Source organism: Dysidea avara, chromosome 5 (genome assembly GCF_963678975.1).
Source record: "Dysidea avara chromosome 5, odDysAvar1.4, whole genome shotgun sequence".
NCBI lineage: Eukaryota > Metazoa > Porifera > Demospongiae > Dictyoceratida > Dysideidae > Dysidea > Dysidea avara.
In genome coordinates this window covers 27,118,909-27,144,228 of record NC_089276.1, presented here as the reverse complement: position 1 = coordinate 27,144,228, position 25,320 = coordinate 27,118,909, and the positions used below count along the sequence as shown (strand labels likewise).

The 25,320-nt window shown below is 38.4% G+C and overlaps 2 protein-coding genes and 1 long non-coding RNA gene across 7 annotated transcripts; 1 reads left to right on the top strand and 2 right to left on the bottom strand.

Annotated features, from left to right (window-relative positions):
• Positions 1 to 2,102: 2,102 nt before the first annotated feature.
• Positions 2,103 to 9,655, bottom strand: LOC136256284 (uncharacterized). 2 transcript variants are annotated; one of them, XM_066049203.1, is made up of 16 exons: positions 5,072 to 5,525; positions 4,900 to 5,013; positions 4,673 to 4,845; positions 4,451 to 4,620; positions 4,169 to 4,285; positions 3,970 to 4,114; positions 3,799 to 3,926; positions 3,521 to 3,733; positions 3,351 to 3,473; positions 3,169 to 3,294; positions 3,052 to 3,120; positions 2,914 to 2,999; positions 2,675 to 2,807; positions 2,512 to 2,620; positions 2,384 to 2,460; positions 2,103 to 2,323 (listed from the first exon to the last, which is right to left on the bottom strand). In XM_066049203.1, the coding sequence occupies exons 4-16, from the start codon at positions 4,562 to 4,564 to the stop codon at positions 2,192 to 2,194; spliced, it is 1,572 nt and encodes a 523-aa protein (XP_065905275.1). In that variant the 5' UTR covers positions 4,565 to 4,620; positions 4,673 to 4,845; positions 4,900 to 5,013; positions 5,072 to 5,525; the 3' UTR covers positions 2,103 to 2,191. The 2 variants fall into 2 exon arrangements, with proteins under 2 accessions (XP_065905275.1, XP_065905274.1); XM_066049202.1 differs by lacking the exons at positions 4,451 to 4,620; positions 4,673 to 4,845; positions 4,900 to 5,013; positions 5,072 to 5,525 and adding exons at positions 8,017 to 8,169; positions 9,052 to 9,655.
• Positions 9,656 to 16,292: 6,637 nt separating this feature from the next.
• On the bottom strand, positions 16,293 to 17,400 carry LOC136256108 (uncharacterized). 4 transcript variants are annotated; one of them, XR_010701326.1, is made up of 7 exons: positions 17,203 to 17,400; positions 17,031 to 17,155; positions 16,871 to 16,984; positions 16,774 to 16,821; positions 16,669 to 16,719; positions 16,537 to 16,621; positions 16,293 to 16,482 (listed from the first exon to the last, which is right to left on the bottom strand). It is a non-coding gene; the product is annotated as an uncharacterized lncRNA (long non-coding RNA). The 4 variants fall into 4 exon arrangements; XR_010701327.1 differs by having other exon boundaries at positions 17,026 to 17,399; XR_010701328.1 differs by having other exon boundaries at positions 16,774 to 16,816; positions 17,031 to 17,398.
• Positions 17,401 to 19,183: 1,783 nt separating this feature from the next.
• LOC136255152 (uncharacterized) lies at positions 19,184 to 25,320 on the top strand. Its single transcript, XM_066047871.1, has 19 exons — positions 19,184 to 19,264; positions 19,436 to 19,493; positions 19,740 to 19,862; positions 19,926 to 20,222; positions 20,276 to 20,494; positions 20,560 to 20,682; positions 20,757 to 20,876; positions 20,934 to 21,009; positions 21,114 to 21,304; positions 21,399 to 21,465; positions 21,534 to 21,741; positions 22,108 to 22,486; positions 22,533 to 22,809; positions 22,856 to 22,916; positions 22,983 to 23,043; positions 23,100 to 23,183; positions 23,580 to 23,777; positions 23,831 to 23,877; positions 24,538 to 25,320. The coding sequence occupies exons 1-19, from the start codon at positions 19,184 to 19,186 to the stop codon at positions 25,195 to 25,197; spliced, it is 3,330 nt and encodes a 1,109-aa protein (XP_065903943.1). The 3' UTR covers positions 25,198 to 25,320.

The window sequence follows — 25,320 nt, the reverse complement described above, 5'->3', positions numbered from 1 at the left end:
TATTGAAAATGCTGCTGTGCCCCGTAAATGTCATCACGTGACCGTATCGAGCCCGTAACCGTAAAATGTATTGCGTTTCCAATCCATTATGTATTTAGTATCTATGGTGTGACTAATGTGTTTTTTCCCACAAATTCTCTCGACAAAGCCTCAAAGCTGCTCTTCATTTTCGTTCGCGTACGTAAGGGATACGCCCCCTTTCAACTCGAAGCGATAGGCTATTCGGCATAATTCCTGGCAGTGTACGAGGCCTGCACCGTTGTTTTTCAGTTGCTAAATCCCTGAAAACCTCAAGGGGAAGGTAGTCTGAGGAAAGTCACCACACCCGTATTTCAGTCCGCCGAAAAGAAACCACCTCAGAGCAAAGTTCACCTGTGCAGAAGTTTAATACAGACTTCATTTCACTTTTACTTCTTACGTAAAAGCTGCTTTCACCGTTATTAAACGATTTTGCTCACGTGGGTGCGTACGGACAAACATAGGTAGATAGATAGGTACACACACACACTTTTACGGAAACAATTACAGTAAACCAGGCGCACGCCCACAGCCGGCCTTCGGCCGGCTGTGGGCGTGCGCCTGGTTTAAAAACAGGATGGAACTACCCTGATAACATGTAGTTGACCAAGAAGGTAAGTGACTTCAACAAACAAACTCCTGCTTTCCCAGTAGACTTGTATCCGAAATCAAATCCTTGAAACGCTGGGGGCACAGACGATCTAGACCCAGCTTTTAAGCTACGGATAGCACGAGTAACAACAGCACATGGACACGAAATTGACAAAACCTCTGAAGAATCGTCAGGTGGTTCAGGAATAAGTCAGGAGAGGATGGATGCTTCGACTGAAGACCAGATAATGTCTCATCATCGAAAGGTGCCAAAGTGTCATTGGAACTAACAAGGTGTACTGTGCCAATAACATCACCATCTGAGTTTGGCCTCCACTCGGCGACGCAGAGTTAAGTCATTAGACGAAGATGGATCAGACCTTGTAGGAGAACATTGGTTGTACAGCAGAGAAAAAAATGTTCATAGAGCTGGAAGCAGCTGCTGCAACTTGGCATTTTACAATAGTGGTAAGAGAAGGGCCAGATGGATCATTACTAGATGTGTCAGGGATAGCTAAAGCTGTGCAGCCAAAAAACAGAAGTTTCCACCAGGGTATACGTAAGTCACCAGCATCCCCAGAAATAATCATTTATAATGATAGTTGTGAGTGCTTGAGCAGTCTGTATACAGGCCCCCTTTGGAATATGTCGAAGAACTCGCACTAAACGGGTATTCTTGATTGAACAACACAAACAAATCCAATCACCCGTAAGAACGTCACTCACCCGTAGGAACGTCACTAACACCAGCACAGTCGTAGTGAAACCAACCAGAACAGGGACCATCGCAAGGACTGGTGACTGTCCGGTCTGTCACACCATATGGTCACACGGACAACACGATTACGCTGCGGAAGGTATTTCCATGCGGCCTGGTGGTCCCGGCGATGACTTCTTCGATGTTGAGGCATGGTGGTCAAGTACACTACAACTTCATCTTTTAATTCATTTTCTTCTTCTACAGCCAGGAAGCAAATACCAGGACCGAAAATCTCACGAAGAAACAAGAGTTCCTTGGAGCGTTTCTCGGAGCTACGAACACAGGAACCATAGATCAGATAGATGCAGGCACACCTCGAGGAACTGTCATGCGACAATTGGTCCCCCCAAAATCAGTCCCCCCGGACTAGTTAAAGCCGCGCTATATGGTCCCCCCGGACCACTTGAGACACTTTAACTTGTCCCCCCCGGACAACCTAGAGCGCCACGGTTGGTCCCCCTCTGCTACAAGTGGTCCCCCATGCTGAATATGATCCAGGCGCGGCAAGCAACACGGCCGGATCAGTTTCTTCGTACAGCTTGTTTTTAAACTATAAAGCTACAGTGCCAGTGATCGGGTATGAGGCTACAGGCTGTGCCTTGTATGCTCGGCTAGGCCTGTGCTTCGTGGATTCTCAGCCATGATGCCGGTGATCAGTCTATGTTGTCAATTCACTACTAATGTATTCACTGACATGCGTCATGCCAGGCTATATAGCTAGCCATAAAAGCGATGCAGCTAGCATAATTAATGTATGCCATGAAATAGCTAACTAGTTAGCAAAGTTTGCCAATATACATCAACAATTGTTACAGTCATTAGCTAATGTGTAAAGTCTTTACGTTGTTTGACACAATCAATACAGTTAAATTCATAAGAGGGTGCTGAAGGGTCATCCACAGTTACTCCTGAGCAGATTACATGCACCCACGCATTACAGTTACCACACTGGATCTACATACACAATAAATATACATAAAGTTCTCACATGAATAATATATGTGTATAGCATACCCAGCGATCAGTATAATCTTCATGCTGAAAACTTTCTTCAGATCGTCCACACATGATGCAGCGCTCAGTCATGTCAACTGAATTTGAAACACACGTATATATGCACACTTTAACGCAGAGCAAATTACTTGAATTGGTGAGGAGTGCTGTGCCTATATCTATTCTGGCTTTCTTCATATTCATTTGCAAAATGGCGTCTTCGTCGATACGGTTAAAATTTAACAATTGTTCAGCAATCTGTGTATAATACACAAACTTTATAGCCTTAGCTACAAAAGCGAGATGTTATACCTTTAAACTCAAAACACCACAGTTGAAGCTGTCTCCTGGCTTTTGCACACCTTTCTTGAGCTGAATGAGCTCAAAATTGTCCAATGAGACGTTGTCTTGACCAACGCAGTTATATCTCATAGCAAAGAACCTTCTATGGAGCATACAAAACTAGGTGTAAAAGTGCATTGCATCAATTTAGTTCACAGTGATGCACTGTATAATTATGTTAACAGTCAATGTTACAGTATTGAACATACTTCAAACCTGTGTATGCTCCACGTATGGCTCGTGATGGTCCAAGAGGATCAATGTAGTAAAACTTTTTTTCTTCCATGTTGATTGCCTACAGAGCAGCACAACAAGTGTATTGGTATCACCCTATGCAAATTGCTTACAATCAATATCCAGTGGTTTTCTCCACGATTGTACATTCCAACAATAAACACTTTGGTGTTTAGCGTCTCCTATAGTATGAATAAACTAACTCCTCCACGTAGCATTTGTGATCTTACCTTGCTTAAAAGGTGCGATGATTTCCCAGATTTTGAGCGATTAACCCAGGCAGTGATGGTTTGTGACAAGACAGCAAATCTGTCATTCCTCAATTCAACTAGCATGCGTAAATATCCATTCACTATCTATAACATTAATTTTAGTGCATCAAATTTAGAGGTATATAATACAATGCACTGACCTCATCATTTAACCAGTTATTTCCTTTCAAGTTGTGAAAGCTACCTTGATGTATAGCCAAATGTCCAAACCTAGCTTTAATTACATAGCACGGCTTTCTTTTCCAGATAGCTTTTAGCTGATCCTGTATGTATATATATGAGTCATATGTACCACAGCACAAAAACATACATAGGCTGTAAGTGGTATGATGCTTCCATTGTTGGCACCGGCTGTATTAATCATTCCTGTTACTGCTGTAGACATTGTAGCTGTTACGTTAGGTGTGGCTGTTATCTTGGATTCCACTGTCTCTGTTGTTGTCGCAATCATAGGTGCTACCACTGATGGTTCCGCTATTGTAGGAGGCTTTGTTACGGTGTTTTTCTGAAACTCCTCACATCTCTGTGTAATGGTAAGCACACAATAATTACAATAGCTGTCAAGGAATTATCACAACAAAATACAACCTTTATAAGCTTGCGACGTCGTCTCAATGGCTTAACTGAATTCGTATCAGGACTATCAGAGAAATTCAGCTTTCTCTTGGTAACAATGTGCTTTGGTGGTGAGAATATCATATCAACAACCCTCTTTCCTATTGGAACTGTTGTGATGTTTTTCCAGCTATCACAATTTACCTTTATCAGATGTAGGCTTTATTTTAAATTCATTGTGTTCCAGTTTTTGGCTGTAAATAGGTGATAGCGCAGGTGTACTAAAACTGCCAAACTCTGGGAAGTAGCCTCCTGCTTGTTTGGGGGAACTGTAAACCAATGGGCAATTCTGAAAATAGACATTAGTAAGATATGTGAAGAACGAATTGGAGGAACCTCTAACCACATTAATAGCAACTGATACATTGTGCCCTTGCTCCTTATTCATTCGTACTAGATCTTTACAGTGAGTGATATCTTCCTCATCCCATCGTGATATCAAACTGGGATAGCTGGGTTCCTATTACATGTACTCATATAGAATTCCACGTGGGTGTATATAGTATGCTACAGTAGCTATGTAACCAGCAAATCAGTGAGCTTATTAAAACTACTCAAAGTATGTATGCTGGCTGCACTACAACCATAGTTACCATGCTTGGCAATAAGCCTATACATTACTTACTTTGTCACTCATGATGCTGCTAGGATCATAAGAAATGGACGTTCTTGAAGAAGAGTCACTCTGATCATGAGATGTACGAGCATGTAGGAGCACTGATATGTTGCCATCATCCATTTGGTCCAAATTTTGGTCTTAGTATCTTCATCACACTGAGATGTCAAGATGGGATCCTATAACATGTACATGATATAAATATTACAGTATAGTATCAAATAATCTTACTTTATCACTTTTGGTGGCTCTAGGTTCATGTGAGATAATGGACACTGTTGGGTTGTGAGATTTTGAAGTATGTGTACAAGTATTGTGAGTAACAACTGATGTGTTGTCCTCCTCTCCTCTATTTGGTCAGTCTAGATATTGTCATCATACTGGAATATCGAGTTGCATGGTTCCTATGTATTGCAAGATAATATTACATCAATTAACATGTAGTTATAAGTTCTTACTTTGTCGCTCACACTGGCACTAGGATCATGTGAAATGGATCCTTTTCCACTTCTGACAGATGTGTTGCCACTATTATCACTTTCGTCATGAGATGTTGAGATACAACCAGTTGCCTATACAATTATAACTTACATAAACACACACCTGTGTGCCACACATACATGCACGTACCTTCTTGGGTGGATAGAACAATTTCAAATGTGTACCATGGACTTTTAAAGTCTGTTTAATGTCATTGGTGTTTATAGTACGTTCACGTTGAGCTGAATCCTCAAAAACATTTAATAACTCATGGATGCAATTACACATGATCTTGAAATTTGGCTCATTTGTAGTACTGCTTGATCCGCTAAAAATATTTTGAAATCTTTTTGTTCAAATGTTTGACATAATATTTACGGCCAATCAAAATTTTCACAATACATTTCCTATGGAGAAGCCATATAAGTACAGTGTCCATTACAGCCCTTTCCCGAATTTGTAGTGAAGCCAAACCGTACATGTCTGTTGTTGACACCTTTGCTGTTCCCAATAATCATCTGGTTGGCTGAAATGTTAACTCTGTTGAGAAAAAATCCACTTTTAATTTTTAGCTGTTTTTCAGGATTCAGCTCAACGTGAACATACTATAGGATCTGAAAAATTCCTTTACCAACAGACTTCACAACTTTATAAGGACCCTGCCACTTATAATCCATTTTTCCAACAGCCCGCTTTTTCCTCTTCATATCTTTTCTAAGAACCAATGCTCCAACTTTGAATGTAGCTGGGTTATGGTGCTTCCTGTCATACACTTGTTTGTGACGCTTTTGAGCGGTGAGTATGTTCTCCTTCACAATTTGTGCTACTTTTGTTTGATGAATGAAATGTTGTTCTATAACTTCATCATTATGATCCAAGTGCTGTACGATATCTTCTTCTTTGGGAGATTGAATTTCAACAGGTAACAGAGCTTGTCGTCCAAACATCACAGCAAAAGGGCAATATTTTGATGACTCGTGTTTAGAAGTATTGTAAGCAAAAACACAGGTGTCTAAATAATCTTCCCAGAGTTCCTTTTTCTCATTAACAAACTTTACCAGCATATTCTGGATGGTCTGGTTAAAACGCTCAACCAAGCCGTTTGCCTACAACAGACACATAATACAGTTGTATCTACTTAAAGTGCATAAGGTAAATATGCATATTATAGCACTATGCATTTCTTTACCATGCAACTATTAATGTTGATTAGTTACAACATAGCATATAATATAGGATAGTAGAGTAGTAGTTACCTGAGGATGGTAAGGGGTAGTCAAACGGTGGTCAATTTTCATCATCTTCATCAATTTCTTGTCAAGGCGATTGTTAAATTCACTTCCTTGATCAGAAGTAATTACTCTTGGTAATCCAAACTGCATGAATAACTGTAAAGTATGTAATATGCAAGTAAATAACATGGTACACTTTGAATTGCATGGTTCTGGTGGCTGCTTGGGTTATAATGACTACTTCATTCTGTTAGTATTTAATTACATTTTTGCAGCACACTATAATACATTGCTTTGTCTTGGGTGTGTGTGTGTGTGCATGTGTGTGTTCATGTATATGTGTGAACTTTTCCGAATGTATTAGTAGATTTTATTTTGCATTGTTTTATTGTTACTGCATGGAAACAGAATTAGATGCAACATACAAAAGTATTCTTTAAGTCAATTTGGACACCTGTGGATGTTATTAACTGCATGCACAGTTTCACATTAATGACAAACATTCAAAGTACATGTATTACTTCTGCACGGTTATTCTGTATTCCGTAATCTCCCAAATATTGTGCAGTTGTTTTACATACTCCTACATACAATAAGCAATCAAGTTGAAATTTTCAGCACCTAGCTGCTTCTCTACCATCTCTATCTAGCTACTTTTCTACCATCCAGTAACCAAGTCAAAATATTTTGGTGATCATAGCATAGGATTGTGATAGGCTTAATTATAAAGGATCCTTTATGATGAAGCTATGACAAAATTAATAAGTTTCAGCAGCCGCGTGAAAGGATAGGAATACTAAAGCTAATCTATTGACATCCAAGTAAGCAAGATTCACATCTTGCTAAGATAAGTGATTTAGCCAAAGGTTTTCATACAGCTATACAAAATGTTTCAATTAGACGTAGAAAATGAATACTGGAATTGGTATGCTGGGAGAATACGGGTTAAACGGCCCACATAACTGGCTATACAACTCTTTTCCGACCCATATTATATAGCTGCTTTAACAAACATATACTGTAGTTCTGTATTAGTCTACACGTCCAAGTGTTTGCAAACTTTAAGTAAATATGTGCATTATACACACAACATATATATATATACCTTAAACAAAGCACTAAACACGGTTGAGGATTCCTTATTGCTGCAAGCAAATGCCTGCACAAACTTGCTAAAGTAGTCTGCTACTGTCAGAATATAGCAATTTCCTTGAGTGGACTTGTGCTTTAGTGGTCCGACAAAGTCTATTCCAATGTGGTACCAAGTTGCTACAACTGGAATAGGGTTAAGTTCTGGTACCCCTGTGTCCATTTTCTTTGTCATCCGTTGGCACACATCACATTCCTTCACCTTAGATGTATAGAAAAATGTGATGATGCAAGTTTATTACTGATGAAATATTTTGCATCTTGTGCAAAGGCATTATGTATACGTGCATGGTAAACCATTGTTCTTTACAACCTGAAAGCATATAAAATTAATAGAGTTTTGCAGTACAGTTCTATAGCAACTCCAACATGTTGATTGATATAATTGGGTCATTTTTCATTTATGCAGCTATTTAGAAAACAGAATACTGCAGTTGCAAGTGGTATAGAAGCATGCAAGCAGGGTAAATTTTCAACATAATCATAATTATTATATATGTCTACAACATTATCATAAAGTAAAACTGACAAGACTAAAAAGATGTAACAGGGGCATCATACTGTAATAAGCAACCAAATTACATAGCTGTTTGGTATACGTATTGTGAAAGCTGAGTATTAGTCTGCTATTCTAAATTGCAAGGCATCAACTGCATGATATACTTCCGCATATATGTATACCCCCAAGGTATAGCTGTATAGGTATGTACTTACAAATGCTTTTACATCCTTTCCTACTCCTTGCCACATGTAGCGTTCTGTAATCCTTGCCTGTGTCTTCTTTGTCCCCATGTGACCTGATGTAGGGTGTACATGACAACCTCGCAATATCCGCTCTTTCTCTTTCGGGTCTAGTATGTATCTGACCTATACAAACCATACACTTGTATTACCAGTCACATACACTGCATTATAGTATGCTGAGTCAGCAGCTATATATGGCCCTACAGCTCTATACAACTTAGAATTAGAGAGTCAATAGGGTCTTGAACTAAAAGAGAAATTATCACACCAAGCAATTTGTCCATGTAGACAACAGCAGGCCATGCAAACTAGGTGGCTACCAAGTACCGGAACCATAACATCCTGAACGAAAAGAACTTCTTATTTCAGTGGAAACTGAATCAGTTCTGTTTCATTTACCAGAGGTTGCACTATATGTATGTTTTGCATTGATTTTGCAAAAGTTCAGAAATACTCTATAGCAGCCAGCCACTCCAACAGAACAGTGACAATTTTGTTTATTCAGCTGTGCATAGCAATTCACTAAAATGGTCCAAAACTTTATTTCAGTTGACCCACCCTGTTTAAGTGAAAAGTTTGGAAGCCATATAGTCACTGCTGCAAAAGTTTATTCCTGACTCATAGGTTTGCTTTCTGTACTCAGGGTTACTGTGATTAAACAAATAATAAATATGGCAGGGAGACAGAAACATAACTATATGTTTAAGTTTTCATAGTACAATTATCTGGAAGCTAGCCAGATGTAATAAATAACAGAAAGGAACCATGGGACACGTGGTAGACTGTAAATACAATGGCTTATACGTTGGCAGCTGCATTCGCAGTTTCTAAGTGTGACTGCTCTATTAGAGCAACTGACTGTTCTATTAGAGTAAGTGGCTGAACCACTTTCTACAATTATAGAAAGTAAGCCCGACTCGGGGAGTCTATGCCACGGCCTCCTAATGCTGGCTTCTCCACCTCCGTCCTATGCATACATGATGCATTATAATAGTAAATATTTACCTTGGTCTTGTCCTGTTTGGTGTACAGAAGCGCTCCATCTTCTAAAGTGTACCTCATTGCCTTTCTTCTAATACACCTCTTCTCGTTCTTTGTACACTCTTGTCTGTACCTCTGCTCTTGAAGATACAGTAAAACATCCTCGTGCAGTTGTCTCTCAATCTCTCCACGACTATCTTCCGACTCCGTACATTGGCTGCTGCTACTGTGACCAGCAGGGTTAGCGGAGCCATCCGCCATCATCCTTAAACTGAACTGTTACAAATACTGCTCTAAGCGTCCTTAAAGTGCGAGTTAAAGTGACGAGCCCTCAGCCGAATCAGTACAGCTATAAACTTGAATCAAGTAAAGTCATGCCAACAGTCGAGGCCAACAGTCGCTGTTCAGCAACTGACACGTGTTTAGACTGTAGATCAACCGTATCAATATAAAATATGGCTGAGTCGACAGCTGCCAGTCACCTTTGAACTCCTTTCGACACGATCATCAAAGGCAGCGGTGTGCCGGAAAGCTACTGATAACATCCACATAACTGAGTTTTCCGGTAACGAACAAGTAACCCATATCTAACCGGCCTCTATACAGCTGTTTCATTGGGGGGACCAATTGAAGCAGGGCGGACGAGAGGGCGGACCACTTGACGCAACTTCACATGGTCCGGCCGGACAGCCTGAAGTGCGCTAGTTGGTCCGGCCGGACCACTTGGGGCGGGGGACCATCTGTAGCGTGACAGAACACGATCCCAAGAGTTCAAGCGCGTAAGGCGCTTACGCCGGCTCAGCCTACGCGCCTCTAATATCTGGTAAAAGTGACGAGTCACACCGCTGCATCGCCCTCGTCCGTTTTAAGTTCCTGCAAGCCAGAATCATCTCAGTGTTTATCGAAATGAAATTCCAAGCACAGTGTTTGGTAGCTTTAGTAACCGTGTCGGTACTTGTTGTAGTAGGTTGTATGTATTATTACGTGATTAATACAGTAGTACTACATGATCAAAGATTATTAGGGCCAGATATCAGTCCTACCCAACCAGTTCACGATAAGTCCATACGATTAGTGACAAACAAAACAATTGTAGAGGACGTCACTCAACATCAGGAGTTACAAGGTCACATGTTCATTTATAGTAGTTTTGAAGAACAGACCAATGGAGCTAGAAACTTGTGGCAGTTAGAAATGTGGGCCAAATTGTTGGACATGAAGGTTGCAGAGCCTTTTGCTGTGGACTCCATGTTTGGTGTGATGGGAGCAGTTCCTCACTTTAACCAAGCATTGCGATTTAGGGATTATTATGATATAGAGAAATGGAACCGAAAGGTGAATGAGTATGGAGGAAGTCCACTAGTGAAATGGGAGGACTTTTTGTCCAAAGCTCCTCGTCAAGCAATAATTTTGTATGCATTGCTCAGACCACTCAAAAAGCCACTAACTGTTACATATGGTGTTGATGATATGAAGAAATATCATGTTAGTCCACGTGTACAGATTTCCGATGATGCCATGTTGTGGATTAAGAACAACTTTAACATCTCTAGGGTGGTGAATTTCGTCTATTCTTCAATTTACCAGCATATATTGACTTTAAAAGAATTCAATTCTTATGTTTTTGGGGACTTGAAGCCACATGGAGTGACTTTAATATGGGTTCACTGGATTGGCATAGGTGCGTCAAACAGGATAACAATCAAATCAGCACCTTCTTCTTTTATAGATTTGACTAATATAGAGTTTAACTATCCACTCAAACCTCATTCAGTAAAACCTGACATTTCACCGAGCCAGCAAGTTTTAAAAGCTTATAAGTCATATGTTTCTAAGTATTTTGGTAATCGCAAGTATGTTGGAATTGTCTTCAGAACACACACTGTTATGTACTACTTACCAGGTGGCAATCATAGGGATTTTGTTCAACAGAGTAAGCATTTACTTAAGTGTAGTAAAACACTTCATAAAACACTTGACAAAATCAGGAATAAGTGGGGAATATTTTTGGCGTATGATTTGGGTACATATGGGAGCAGAAAAGGATATTTTGATCCCAATGATAAAGGACTAATTCCGCTGCGTGATCAAATACTCTTAGATGTCTTTAATGGCAGTGTTACAGTGGAACAAAGAGAAGAAATGTTACTAAAGGCTGCAGGTGGAATAACAGATAGAGGATTTATTGCAGCACTAGAAAAGACAATTGCTGTAAATGCTGATTGTATTATACTACTTGGACCGATTTCTAGTTTTGTGCGGTCTGCAGCTTCGGATTACATTTCACTTCATGACAACAATAGATGTGTTGTGTCTATATGTTCTGAAGATTTTTATGACCAAAATGGCACGGTGGTCTCATCCCATACTCTACCAGATGTATTTTTACATAATTGAATGTCCTCCATGCAATGTATGCTTTAGTGCATGTACAGGTAATACATATATTTTGCATTAACATTAAATACATGTAATTCTGTCTGTGAGCAACGGGAATTTCATATGGTTTTGTATGCAACTTACTTTTTTCAAACTTGTCAAGTTCAGTTTGGGCATAGTGGCTTGGTCATTGTAGCAAGGTGACCAGTGGAGAAGGTGGCCAGTATATATACTCAATCCTTCATGGTCTTACTTATCAGTACATCTTGTATGATTACTTATGTTGCAATCTACAGTAGTATTGTGGCAGGGATCATGAGGTATATATATACCAATTAATCTCAGTACCATTCTATGTACTTTCTTATTCAACAAAGTGAACAAACTTTGTGAGTGCTATTATTGTAGCCATTAAAATCACAATGAAGTATAATGTATTGGTGTAGGTATCAATGATACAGCGTACCGAAAATCAGGAAAAACTCATCAAAAAGTTTGTTGCTGGATGATTTTTGTTGCTATACGAACAATTTGTATGAACAAAATAATATTAACATATAGCTATCCTGTCAAAAAAATCATCGATTATGCCAGACTGAATGACAAAAGTATGTTGCATCAAAATTTTAATACACAAAAATTTTCTGCACCGAAATATTCCTGATTTTTGGTAATATGTGTCGTTGTTCGTGTGTTACATTCTAATAGAACAGTCAGATTACTTAACTGTTGAAACTACAATACATGATAATTGATGCATATATAGATAGCTAGACCAAGTTGATAAGAGACAATCATGAATTTTTAGTGTTTTTGAGTAACCCATAGCTCTAATGTTCAAATGACTTATATACAATGTGACATGCTTTAAACTGGACCATCAGCAATTCGCAACCTTTTCAAATAAAAGATGCTGTACCAAATAAAGTACCCCATATTAATGTTCCTCAAAGTGCATTAAATTCCACAAATCAAACTCAAGCAGCATTCTTCTTGATGACAACTGAATAATTCGTGTGATCTTGTGAGCACTAGAGTACCAATTTACTGTTGAAATTAACAAGTGTTTGAGTGCTTTCTTCAGCCCATACAGTAGTTATACTTGTTGCAGTTTTTTTTTGTCAAGAAAGCTGCTAGATGCATGGTAACCTTTTACAACACTCATACCATGGTTAGTTATAGAAGTGGTGGAAACAGTGCTTGTTCTATATACTATAGCATTGTAGCTACATGTAAAGTTTATAGCTGAAGTTAAAAGTTACAGTTATTTATTACGAAGTTATATTCATTCTGGCTAGATTTTAGTTCACCCAACATGGGAACATTTCCAGTTGTCACACAATAAGCAGCTACCAGTGCCACACGAGAAATGATCACCTGTGGATTATGATGATAAACAGTCGATCAATACTAATTCTGGCTAAAACATAATTCAGTGGTAGCTAAACTGTGCACATATAATATGGGAGATTTTTTAATAGCAATATTTGTAGGCCGGCTCTTACTACCATGGCCATGTTGACACTCAAGGAAAGGAGATTACGAAGCAAAAACATAATGATGTGTAAAATATAAATAACCTTATTGATCCATGGATAAACATGCAGAGCAGGACAAAAGTAGCACATAATAATTATTTTAATAGAATGTTTGACAACTCTTTTAATGGAAATTGGAGACAATTTTGGAAGTATATTAGAGCAAAACATAATAATATTTCCACCCAATTGTAGATGGTGAACCTATCTCAGATACAAAGAGTAAAGCCAATGCATTAAACAACTATTTTGAGTAAAAACTTATTGAATATCCCTTCCATGAATGGATGCAACATCAGCAACAACCCTGAGAATGTTCTGCCTACTATGCCAAGTATTACATTTTCAGTAGCTGGTATCCAACATCATTAATTTTATCCGCCAACAATGCCAGTGGGCCAGACAATATTCATCCATATATCTTGAAGAATTGTATAAATGAAATATCTCCCGTACTGTACATGTAATGCAAGTTATATTCACTCAATCACTAGACACAGCTATACTACCATCCGATTGGCCCATCATGCCAGTGGGTAATGTATGTACAGTTTTCAAGAAAGGAAACTGTATTAACTACCGACCAATATCATTCACTTCTGTATATGTTCCAAAATTATGGAACATATTAAAATTCTATAATTTACCCAACTCATTTCACTGATAGAAGACTTAATTGTCATATGCCCTAGACCAACACAAGAAACAAACCATGCAATGTAGTCATTCTCCTTGATTTTGCTAAAGCATTTGATAGTGTTCCACATGGCTAAATTCATTTTGTAATTGCTTTCCTGAGCATATCAGTTGTGCTGTCTGCTCAGTATAACAATGATAGACTAAATGTATATCCACCTGCTATTTTATGCTCAGCTATCACTCCTTGAGAATTTATTTATTTATTTATTAAGGCTTTAATACATGTATACCCAACTGTCTACAATTTCAACTACAGAGGGCCTGGGTCAAAATGAAAACTAGCTACATATATATATATATATTTTTAATTATATAAAAGAAATAATAATTATAGTTTTCATTTTGACCCAGGCCATCTGTAGCTGAAATTTGGAGCACTTTAGCTATACCCCTCTTTGTAACTCCCCATCCCTTGATCACTTTTTGTAATAATTAGATACAATGTAACACACCTGTAATAATTGCCAAGGGAGTGGTAGTGAGTACAAAGTAGCTATCTATAGCTAAGCACTCGCACACTGGGGAGGGGGACACCACTTACAACAGTTCCTTTGAGGAAGTCTCTTGCCATAAATATTCCCAGACTGAAGATTTCTGTAGACTCCTTCTTACCAGAGCCTAACGTTGGAAGCACTGAAGAACCATCCTCACTCTTCAAGATACGAGAGTGTGCGGACAAATTCGGAAAGCGGCAGAGAATCAGTAGTGAGGGCGTCGCCGCCTCACTATATAAAAGCATGGATGTCAGGTACGTAGTGTAGGAAAGGCCATCATTTTATTGATGAAAATTGAGTGTTACAACAACAATAGTGTGACTTGTGAGGTGAGTCCTCAGACACACTGTGCTGCCACTTACGGAGCTATACCCCAAGAGTGGGTGTGGCAAGGAAAAAGTTATAAAAAATAGTATAGACTACGTATATTATTAGGCCAGGCCAAATTAATTCACAGTTTATCGTCACCGCCCGCATGGGTTTTTAGGAATAGAGCAATTATTTCATAATTCATTATTTCTCACGTGATAATCATTGCTTACGCTTCTGAACTCGTTTTTGCATATTAAAAACATGATGTGTGCAACAAACGTGACGATTATTCCCAGCCTGGACTCGTTATACGTTAGTACCTTCAATAAATGGATTTCTAAAGAGAGATTGCATAAACGAATAGCTAAGTATTAACAGTGACGTATAATCAAATAAGCTCTGCAATCATTGTTAAAGTAGCTATAGTAACTGTGTGAAGCTACTTTTTAAATGTTTTTCCATGCTAAAAACATTATGAAATATGAAAAATGACCTCCCGCCCACTGGCATGACTTTTTCAAATATCCCGGACGATAAACTGTCAATCAACTTGGCCTGGCCTTACTAAAGTGTCAACATTCAAGAACATTAAATAATATGATAAAAGTAGACTAGTACACAACGGACTTATGTGACAGAGTTTTACCGCTTCCTTCTCCGTCCGGCTTTGCATGGGTCACATCCGGGTCAGTGGGTCATCCGGGTCAGCAGTAGTGACCCGGTTTCAACGTTGGTTGGACTGATATCTGGCCCTTCCTGTCAACTATTATACACACGATTGTCTTTTCTTGACCACATGACACACTGCTGCTTCTAATACATGATATGACTTGAACTGCAATGTAAGTGAAGGGGATAGCTAAATACCTTGAAGTGTGTGTTGTGTACATTAATCCTTATTTTACACTGGCAGATTAGTAATCAGTGTTAGGAGTAACGCGTTACAAAAGTAACGCGTTACGTAATATTATTACTTTTGTGGTAACTAAGTAATATAACGAAATACGCTATAAAAACAAGTAATATAACTCAAGTTACTTTACCTACAAATGTAACGCGTTGCATAAGTAATATAGTTACTGTAACGAATCTAATATTACGCAATATTATTACTACAAGTAACGAAGTTACTAATCTCGTTAGTAATACAATGAGTAACGCCTAGCCACAACGAAGTAATGAAGCCTACTGAATGAGGTTTATTCACCAGCTTCTTACTTATAATCAAGATTTGCACATTGTCCAACGACGCAATCGTGTCACGTGATAAGGTGGTAGTTTCACACGTGACAGCTTAAGGTTGTGGACACAAAGTAATATAATATGTAATATTATTACAGTTACTTTATTACAGTTACTTTATTTTATGGGTAATATGTAACTAACTAAATAGTTCAGTTGCAAGTAATATGTAACTAGTTACTTATAAAAAGTAACTTGCCCAACACTGTATTAGTAATTGCTTGGCCTGCCATGGCATGCACATGTAGTTATTAAGATGTTATTGTTACACGGCATAATTATAAAGTTAAGGTTAGTGTAACTGTTATACATACTAGAAGGCAATAATCCAGGTGCAGTGAGTGATGCATGTGAGCACTTTCTCTCTCATCTGTATTCAGCATCTACACTGTTAAAAATAAGGAGTAACTGTTACTCCCCTAGGGGAGTTCCCAGTGTAGGGAGGATTTAACACCCTATATTTTTGTGGAGAGTAACTAACACTCCACAAAGGAGTAACAGGAACCCTTTGAAAAATCTATTGTAGGGAGTTCTAGTTACTCTAAGAGAGTTCACATAAGCATGCAAGGCGTTTCCTTTACTCCATGAAATTCTGCAAATAACTCCGTATAAAATCTCAAATGATGTTAAAGACATATGGCAAAACTGTAACAAAAAATTTACAATATCCAGCTTTATAATATTGGAAAGTCACTGAAAAAAAGAGATCAGTAGCAAGGCTTCATCATCAGCAAATGACACTTCACTGCCACTTCACTGGAGTTACTTCCTGCCACATGACATGTGATCAGCTGTAGTAAATAGCAGTATAGTAAAGAAATGTTCAACAATCATATACTTGTTACCTTTATGGCTGAAGGTACGTCACACACAGTTGCCAACAAAGTTGTAAAAACAATTCTGCCAGACCAGCAGCATCAGTAGTGTAAACTAAAAAGGCACAGTTGCTATCATGTAAAACAGCACTTTTTTGCTACCTGGAGTTCATCATTTTGTTTGTCTATTTGTTCACTGATTTCTTGTGGCACCTGTAATATACGTTTACAAATTGATGCACAGTCACTGTATGTTAACACACTTACTGGATGTTGTAAAAATTCTATGTTCTCAGTGACATTGAGACATCTGTGCTAAAAAAGTAAATATGTGCTTACGCAACTATAAACATTATCTCCTTACAGGTCAAGAACAACTTGGAAAGTTGATGAAGCGGTCGAAGACACACAATGTACATTGTATCAAAGATTCTTGTTAACTGCAGACGATACATCTTACTAGTTAATTCCAGTGAATCTGTATGTAATTATGTAAAAAGACTGATACAGGCTACTGACCTTACCAGGCAATATCATTGTGTCCGGCTGCTAACGTCAACTGAAGGCAGACGGACATGATTATGTACGCCATGTTTAAGCTAGGTGGCTTTCCTCTCCTCCCTCAAGTCTTCAACTTCTTACACACTGACTACTAGTAGCTAGGGTGAGCTTGGATGGGCTGAATACTGTACGTACCAGTCAGCGATACGACTGAGTCCGCCGAATTTTATTCTCTTTCCCTGAGTGTTGAACTATTTCTGCCGTGTCACAATATGAAGGCGCCTAAACCCTCACGAGCAGTGGTGACTTCCGTTGGAGCCAGTTCAATAAGAATGCCGTTATGCACCGAGAAGCCCCTCGCGAAATTAAACATCACGATCACATGCCTACCTTTACACGTGATGCTGCGCGCATTTTATTTGATTTCAAGTGGTTTTATTTATTTATTGATTGATTAGCAAACACCCAACAGGGTTTCTACGCTAATGTACAAGGTACGTACACATAAGTGCCTAGTTTAAGTTACAATAACATAAGTGCCTATAATTTAGGTTACAATAATGATTAGTACTAAGTTACAATAAGTGCTAAGTTACAATAGGTGCTAGGTTACAACTAGTGCTAAATTACAGTAAGTGGTAAGTTACAATAAGTGCTAGAATTACAATGAATACTAAATTACAGTGAGGGCTAAGTTACAATAAATACAATAAGTGCTAAGTTACAGTTACAAAGTAGGAGTAGTTGATTGTTTAAATGTTTCAAGATCAATGGTAGATAGATTAGGGATACATAGATCGTTCCAATGGGGAATAGTTCTGGGTAGGAATGAATAGAGATACGTGTTTACTGAAGACTGTATATGATTAAATTTCTGATCATGATGGGCTCTGGTAGCAGTTTGATTTAATGATGGCAGACAGCGATTTGGGACCAATAATAAATGATTAACTATCTTGTACAATAGGATGAGGCGTGCTTGCTTTCTGCGTTCTTGTAAAGATGGCCAATTTAGTTCATTTAACATGTCTGTGATACTGTCACGGTGGTGTCTGTTCCAAGGCTTATTTAAGACGAAACGAGCAGCTCGATGTTGAATCATTTCAAGTTTAGAAATGTCATTTTGGTGGTGTGGGTCCCAGATGGCACAACAATATTCGATAGATGGTAGCAGAAATTGTTTGTAGGCATATTCTTTGAAGTGTTTATGACAGGAATGTAAATTTCGCTTTAGGAAATCAAGTAATCGATTTGCTTTGTTGCATATGTAGTCAATGTGATCGTGCCATGAAAGTTTATTGTTCAAGTAAACTCCAAGATATTTAATCTTTTCTACTGATTTCAAGGGCACTCCATTCATTTGATATGTAAATGTTTTGGTGGTATGGTACGTGTGTGGTAACTTGTAAGATGTTGCATTTAGATACATTAAAGTCCATCTGCCATTCATTTGCCCATTTTATAAGAGTAGTTAAGTCATCCTGCAGAATCTTCTGATCACTTGGTGAGTGTATAGGCCTATAAATTAAAATGTCATCTGCAAACAGTCGCAACTCACTATGTATGTTTGTAGTTATGTCGTTGATATATATTAGGAAAAGGGCAGGTCCAAGAACTGAGCCTTGGGGGACACCAGATGTTATGTCACAAGATATGGAATAACGGCCTTCTATTACTACTTGCTGTGTTCTGTTGTGTAGAAATGATTCAAACCATTCCAGCAAACTTCCTCTCACTCCATAATACTCCAGTTTGTTTAGAAGTCGAGCATGTGCAACCTTGTCAAAGGCCTTGGAGAAGTCTAGTACTGCCAAATCTACCTGTAGTTTATTGTTTATTGCTTTGGCTATATCATTGACAGTCACAAGCAGTTGTGATTCACAGGAGTGATGTTCTCTGAAGCCGAATTGATTTTCTGTTAAGATGTTGGTTGACTCTAGATGTTTCATTAATTGGCTGACAATGATGTGCTCCATGGTTTTGCAGATTACTGAAGTTAGTGATATTGGACGGTAGTTTTTGGGATCTGATTTGTCTCCTTTTTTATAAACTGGTGTGACATATGCATGCTTCCATTGAGTTGGTAATCTACTGTAGCTGAGAGACTGTTGGAAGATGTGGGTAAGCATAGGTGATATCTCTGCTGCTGTGGCTCTTAGGGTGGTACAGCGGTTCAATGGAGCATGCACAACTGGACGAAGAGCGCCACTTGGAAAGTGAACAGGAGGAGGAGGATACTGTTGGAGGATGTGATGAAGTACGTTTTGTAATAGACTCTACGTTTTGTTATCACTTGAGTTAATATTAATGCTTTACAGCACAAGTGCTGTAGAGACACTGTCTGTGTACTGGATTGAGGGGAGCATAATTATGTTGATGTGTCATACAACCCCAGTTTGTTATTATTTAACTGTAATGTTGTGTATAGGTACAACGGCATGCTTGTCCCAGATGTGACAAGTCTTACAGTAGGAAGTATCGCCTGAGTAAGCACATCAAAGAAGTCCATGGGATTGACAGTAACGACTGCACAAGAAATTTTACCTGTCCCTTTAATTGTGGAATAAGACCATATAGAACAAACAAAGAATTGCTCGCTCACTGTGAAGAGATCCATAGACATTCACTGGGTAATGAATGTGCAGTGCTATTTTGCAGAATGATAAGTTAATGTTGTTATACAGCAGATTGTATGTATACCTGAAGTATCTTACCATACTATTTACCTGCAGGAAAGAAAGAGTTCAATTTCCCTTCAATGATAGAGTTTCTGGCATGGAAGGAAAAGCTAGAAGAAACTACCAACACTTGCTATGTGAAAACACAACAGACGTATTGTCACCCAAAGTTAGAAAGTATGCATTTTGCACTAATAGCTTTAGTACCAGTATACCAATATCATTTTTCAACTATTACAGCAATTAAAGAACGGCTATTTTACGTATGTTGCCGAAGTGGAAAATATAAAGAGAACATTAAGCCTAGAATATCCAGCAAACAAAGGATTTATCAAAAAGACAGCAGGAAAATTAATGGCACATGTCTGTCTCGAATGTATGTGGATAATTTTGAAGATGGTCATGTGGAAGTTGAATACATCTCGGCCCACACTGGTCATACTTTGGAGATTAAGTATCTTCCTTTACCATTCAGCACCAAGGAAGAAGTGGCAACAAAATTAAGTGTTGGTGTAAACTCCACTCGCATCTTAAATGGTAAGATAACATACATAATGTTGTGTCATAGTGGTATTTCTTTACATACGTAGATATTCGAGCAACTGTTGGAGACAGAACAAATCGTGACAACTTTGACAGCAATTCTGTTAGAAAACATTTTCTAACAAAAACAGACATCAACAACATCCAGATTAAAGTAAATGATTTTAGCATCAAGAGGCATGAAAATGATGCACTTTCAGTTAATGTGATAGTGGAAGAGCTCAGAGGGGAACCATATAACCCTGTACTTATATACAAACCACAGGGTACAAAAGATCCACAGTACCCCATGGTTCCTGATGAAACATTTATCTTGGCGCTGCAAACAAAGTTTCAGATGGAATTTTATATGAAAAACATGCCTCTACGATCTTGTGCATAGATTCAACCCATGGCACCAATCAGTACAGGTTCAAATTGATTACTTGCATTGTTCCAGATGACCATGGAAAAGGTGAACATTAACTGCATGTGTGAAAACACTTGAGGTTACATGCAACAATAAATGAAATATTTACACCTTCACAGGTCAGCCGGTGGCGTGGTGTTTATCTGACCATGAATCTAGTGATGTTATAGAGGCATTTCTCAACAGCATCAAAGCTAGATCACCACTAACAACTGTTAATGTAATGATGACGGATGATGGTACAGTTAATGTTTCATATATATATATATATTCAGTATAATTAAAATACTTTGCAGACAATACAGGATGGTCAGCTGCAAAAACTGTGTTTGGGGACATCAAACATTTACTATGCCGATGGCATGTGGACCGGTAAGTCCATACAAAACAAGCCAGTAACATTATATGTAACTACATACATTCACAGTAAAATATATACTAACAATATACTTGCTGGTTGGTTTAAACTTATACAGGGCTTGGAAGAACAAGATAAGATCAGTAGCACAACAAAACCAGAAAGAGTTGTACCAAACCCTTTGCATTTTATCTTCTGAAATTGACCCAAGCACATTTGAGACTAGAATAGCCCAGTTCATCAAAGCCTGGACACCACTAGAGACAGATTTTGTGAAGTACTTTAGTGAACATTATCAAAATAGAGCAGGTAAGTACTTTTGGCATTGCATGATGGTGTACTGCGTATAGTATAATGTATTGGTAGTACAAATAGTGAGAATAATATTGTCTTACATTACCAGAAAAATGGGAAATGTGCCATCGTCAATTCAAACATGGTGATACAGACACTAACATGTATCTAGAGAGGTACAGCAAATATGTACACACATACATACAGTAATACATTAATATATCTGTTACATTAATATATCCAGTTTTCACAATCAGCTTAAGACTACCTATTTGAATGGGAAGGTGAATCGCCGGGTGGACTTCCTTGTATCTCACCTGTTACAATATGAGAAAGATGCTTTCTTTCGTTATAAGAGAGATCGTCAATTGTCACCAGCCATGCTGAAAAAGGCCAAGAAGGAAATGAATCATCACCAAAGGGGTCTGAAAGTACCTGAGGACAAAGTTCAGGTTAGTACAATACAAATAAATTATAATTCTATTAGGAATACTATCATATTCAAACAATAATTATTACTTTCTAGTGGGTGAAGTGTATGAGGTCCAAAATTTGCAAATTGATTTGGAAATTTTTTGCTCAAAGATTAAAGTTCTAATATTTAAGCGAACAGTGTTTAAAAAGTAAAATCACTTTGTATTTTTACTGTATTGCAGCTAGTACGTATTATGGACAAAACGGTATGCTCGTTTCTTGCAAATTTTGCAGTGGAGAGTATTTTCTGTTTCTCAAAAATTTGAACCCTGTAAAAATAACCTGCTACATAGTACTTATTAAGTGTAAATAATGCATTATAAAAATCAATTTCTCTTTTTAAGGAAATTGAGAATGGGATCTGGCACGTTGCTAGTGTTTCAGGAGCTACTCCCGAGGGTTATACTATTGTTCGCTGCCAGACTGCTACTTGTGATCAGTGTGCTTTGGATAGTAGCATCTGTACAGCTCCAGAATGTCAATCCCTTTGTATTCATATGTACAAATGTGGTAGCACATGCTACAGTTTTAACAATGGTCATATCTGTAAGCATATTCATCGGGTTCATTCTCTCATACTCAAACAGCCACTAGAGAAACAAGCAGTACCTATAGAAAATGAGTACCCTACTGATGACTTTGGAGAAGCACAATATGACAGTGAAGAAGATGTTAAGCCCATGAGTGTGGTCTGTGTCAATTCAGCCCCTGATCCCCATAAAGGTATACAAACTCACAACACCTCCACTTACTTGCTGTATTATAATAGATCATTCCATCCAACTTCAAACTTTTAACACCCTGCAACAAGATTTACAATCACACATCAACTCTAACAGCAATCAAATTTTACCATACCTTAATTGCATCAATGTTCTCTTGCATCAAGCTGTTGCAACTTGTAAAGCAGCTGCACTAGTTTCTAAGCCTCCTGAGACATTGAATAAAAAGGAGATCATGCCACCTGGAAAGTCCCGGGAGAGACAGTGGAGGTTTGTAAAAACCACAAAACCACCTGGTAGAAAAAAGAATGGCAATGTCCTAAGGTACATTTTTATATGCATGTACTGTTCTAGTAACGTTATTATCAAGGCATGCTGACTCAGAAGAGAAAATGCGAATTATTCAAAAACTTGAAAGTGATCAGAATTCAGTAAGTGTGGTAAACACCACAACACAACATGGGACGTTTTCCCATTACATACAAGTGTTGGTCTAGGAGAGCAGTCAAGAAACAGATTACAAAGAGACATCACAGGTGCCATCTCAACCACCACAAGGTGTGTAGTGCATTTGTTCCTGCAGTCATGTAGTACAAGTTAATGATATGTTACAGATAACCAACAGCATACAGACAACCAAGAGTATACAGATAGCCAAGAGCATACAACACCATGTGCCAGTAAGAAAGCTGATACAGGTACAATGTACATGCATACAGTACACATGATCACAGTATTCAATAGAGAAACACGCGTAGCATATGAAACACGCGTAGCAAAATACTTAGCAACCGTTGTTGGTCAGCCATGCTTGAGGGCAGAGAACAAAGGCTGCTGTCATCCTCAATGGTTAAGCTGAGAACGTGACATGCTTTCTAGGTTAGTCACTTGTCTATCCAAAATTAGTAATGCGCTTGTCTGTTTTATTTCCAACCTTATCCTAGCGTCTGACAGTGGTACTCATTGTTGGTAGCTTGCGGTGACAAACCAACAGCATTCGTCTCATTTGGCCCCATTGAAACTTGCCCCCAAGTATGGCTGACTATCAACAGTTGTTAAGGATTACTGGCGTGATGCAAGCTCTCTATACATAGGTCACAAGCGAACCAGATGTGGAAATTGTCTTGGGTGCACTTCATCTAATTGTGGATCCTGCAAATACTGCAAAGATAATCCCAGGTTTGGTGGGCCAGGCAAGCTCAAACAAGCATGTGCTAAACGGAAATGTACCAAGATGCAAAGTACGTCCACTGTTAACAACCTCCAGACAAAGAGCCCAGCAAAACAACCAGGTATATTAATATGTCTGATTTAGAAAATTCACTAATTACTAAACTGTTTGAAGATGCTCAGCTTACAATAAATAAATATTCCAGTGAAGAAGTCATGAGGGTATGCTTAATGTGGTAGTGTGTGTGTGTGTGTGTGTGTGTGCATGCGTGCATATATGACCCACTGAGCAAAAACCAGCTATTTTCGCAAAATTCTATTTTGCTATAAAAACATATTGAAGTAAAAATACGCGTGCTACATAAAAAATTTACACACATTTCAATCACTTTGGTATGTACTGAAACAAAGTTCAAATCAATAAAACCCAGATTCTTCTGTTTATTGGGAGTAAGAAAATCTTTGCTTCGTGTTTGTACTGTGTACAATACAGTACATAAGTTATGAGAGCTAATTTACGTTGCGAGTTTACAGTTGTCAGGGCTTTCTTCTTTCTTTGTCCACAAGGAGACATACAGGGAAAACGCTATACTTTGATCAATGTGCCAGTTCACGGTGAACAGACCGAGCCAAACTCTGTCTTCGTAGCTTGTTTAAGTCATGAATTATGATTGATTAAATAATTTAGTTTATTCCTGTTCCAACTGTCTTCCAAGACTGTTAATGTTCATCACAAAAAGCCAAAACTTTGGCTGTCCACTCCTTTCTTACTATAGATAACAAAAATGGAATTTGAGGAATGTGCAAAAATGGCCGGTTTTGTTCAGTGGGTCACATATATTGTCTTTAATAAAAAAAATAATTGATGTACATTTTGTATAGAGAATGTGCTCCCCTTTTCCAAGTTTACTAAAGCCACCCGGCCTAAATGTTCCAGATATGATTGTTCCCGATGACTTGAATCCAACATCAGCTACTCAAACTGGATATACTATTTTAAGGCCATTCCTTAATGGACAAGGCAGAGAGATAGCCAGAGTTTTGGGAGATGGCAATTGTTTGTTCAGGGCCATCTCTCAAGCAATTTGCAATACAGAGGATTACCATCTCCACCTGAGAAAAGCAATTGCAGAGTTTGAAGCTGACAATGACACTTTGTTTAGACCAATTCATGAGGCTGTCCACCGGACTCAATTTGGCGCACATGTGAAGAACATAAAGAAGCAATACACATGGGGCACCAGTACGGAGATCACTGCAGTAGCTACTCTTCTTCAGGTAGAAGTATATGTGGCTACGGATAATTATAGGCCAGGAGTTCCGATGTGGATCCAGTATATACCAAAGCCAGCTTCTCTTTTGGCGAATGCATCTATTTCATATTTGTCTCAATACAATATGAACATTTCATGTAACTTTCACTGGATTGAACTCACTCATGTGAGCTCAATCCATTTTGACACTACCAGGCCACTAAAGGGAAGCACACTGACCAGGCCTGAACTGGAAGGATCAACAGATAATGTTTCAATTGTTTTGTAGTTTTTTGCATTACAATCTGTTCTAGTGATGTATTTATCAATGTTAAATTCCTATGCCTTCAATGTGAGCAACGTAAAGGATTTGTCTACTAAAAAGAATGGCCTCCATACTACACAGCATTTG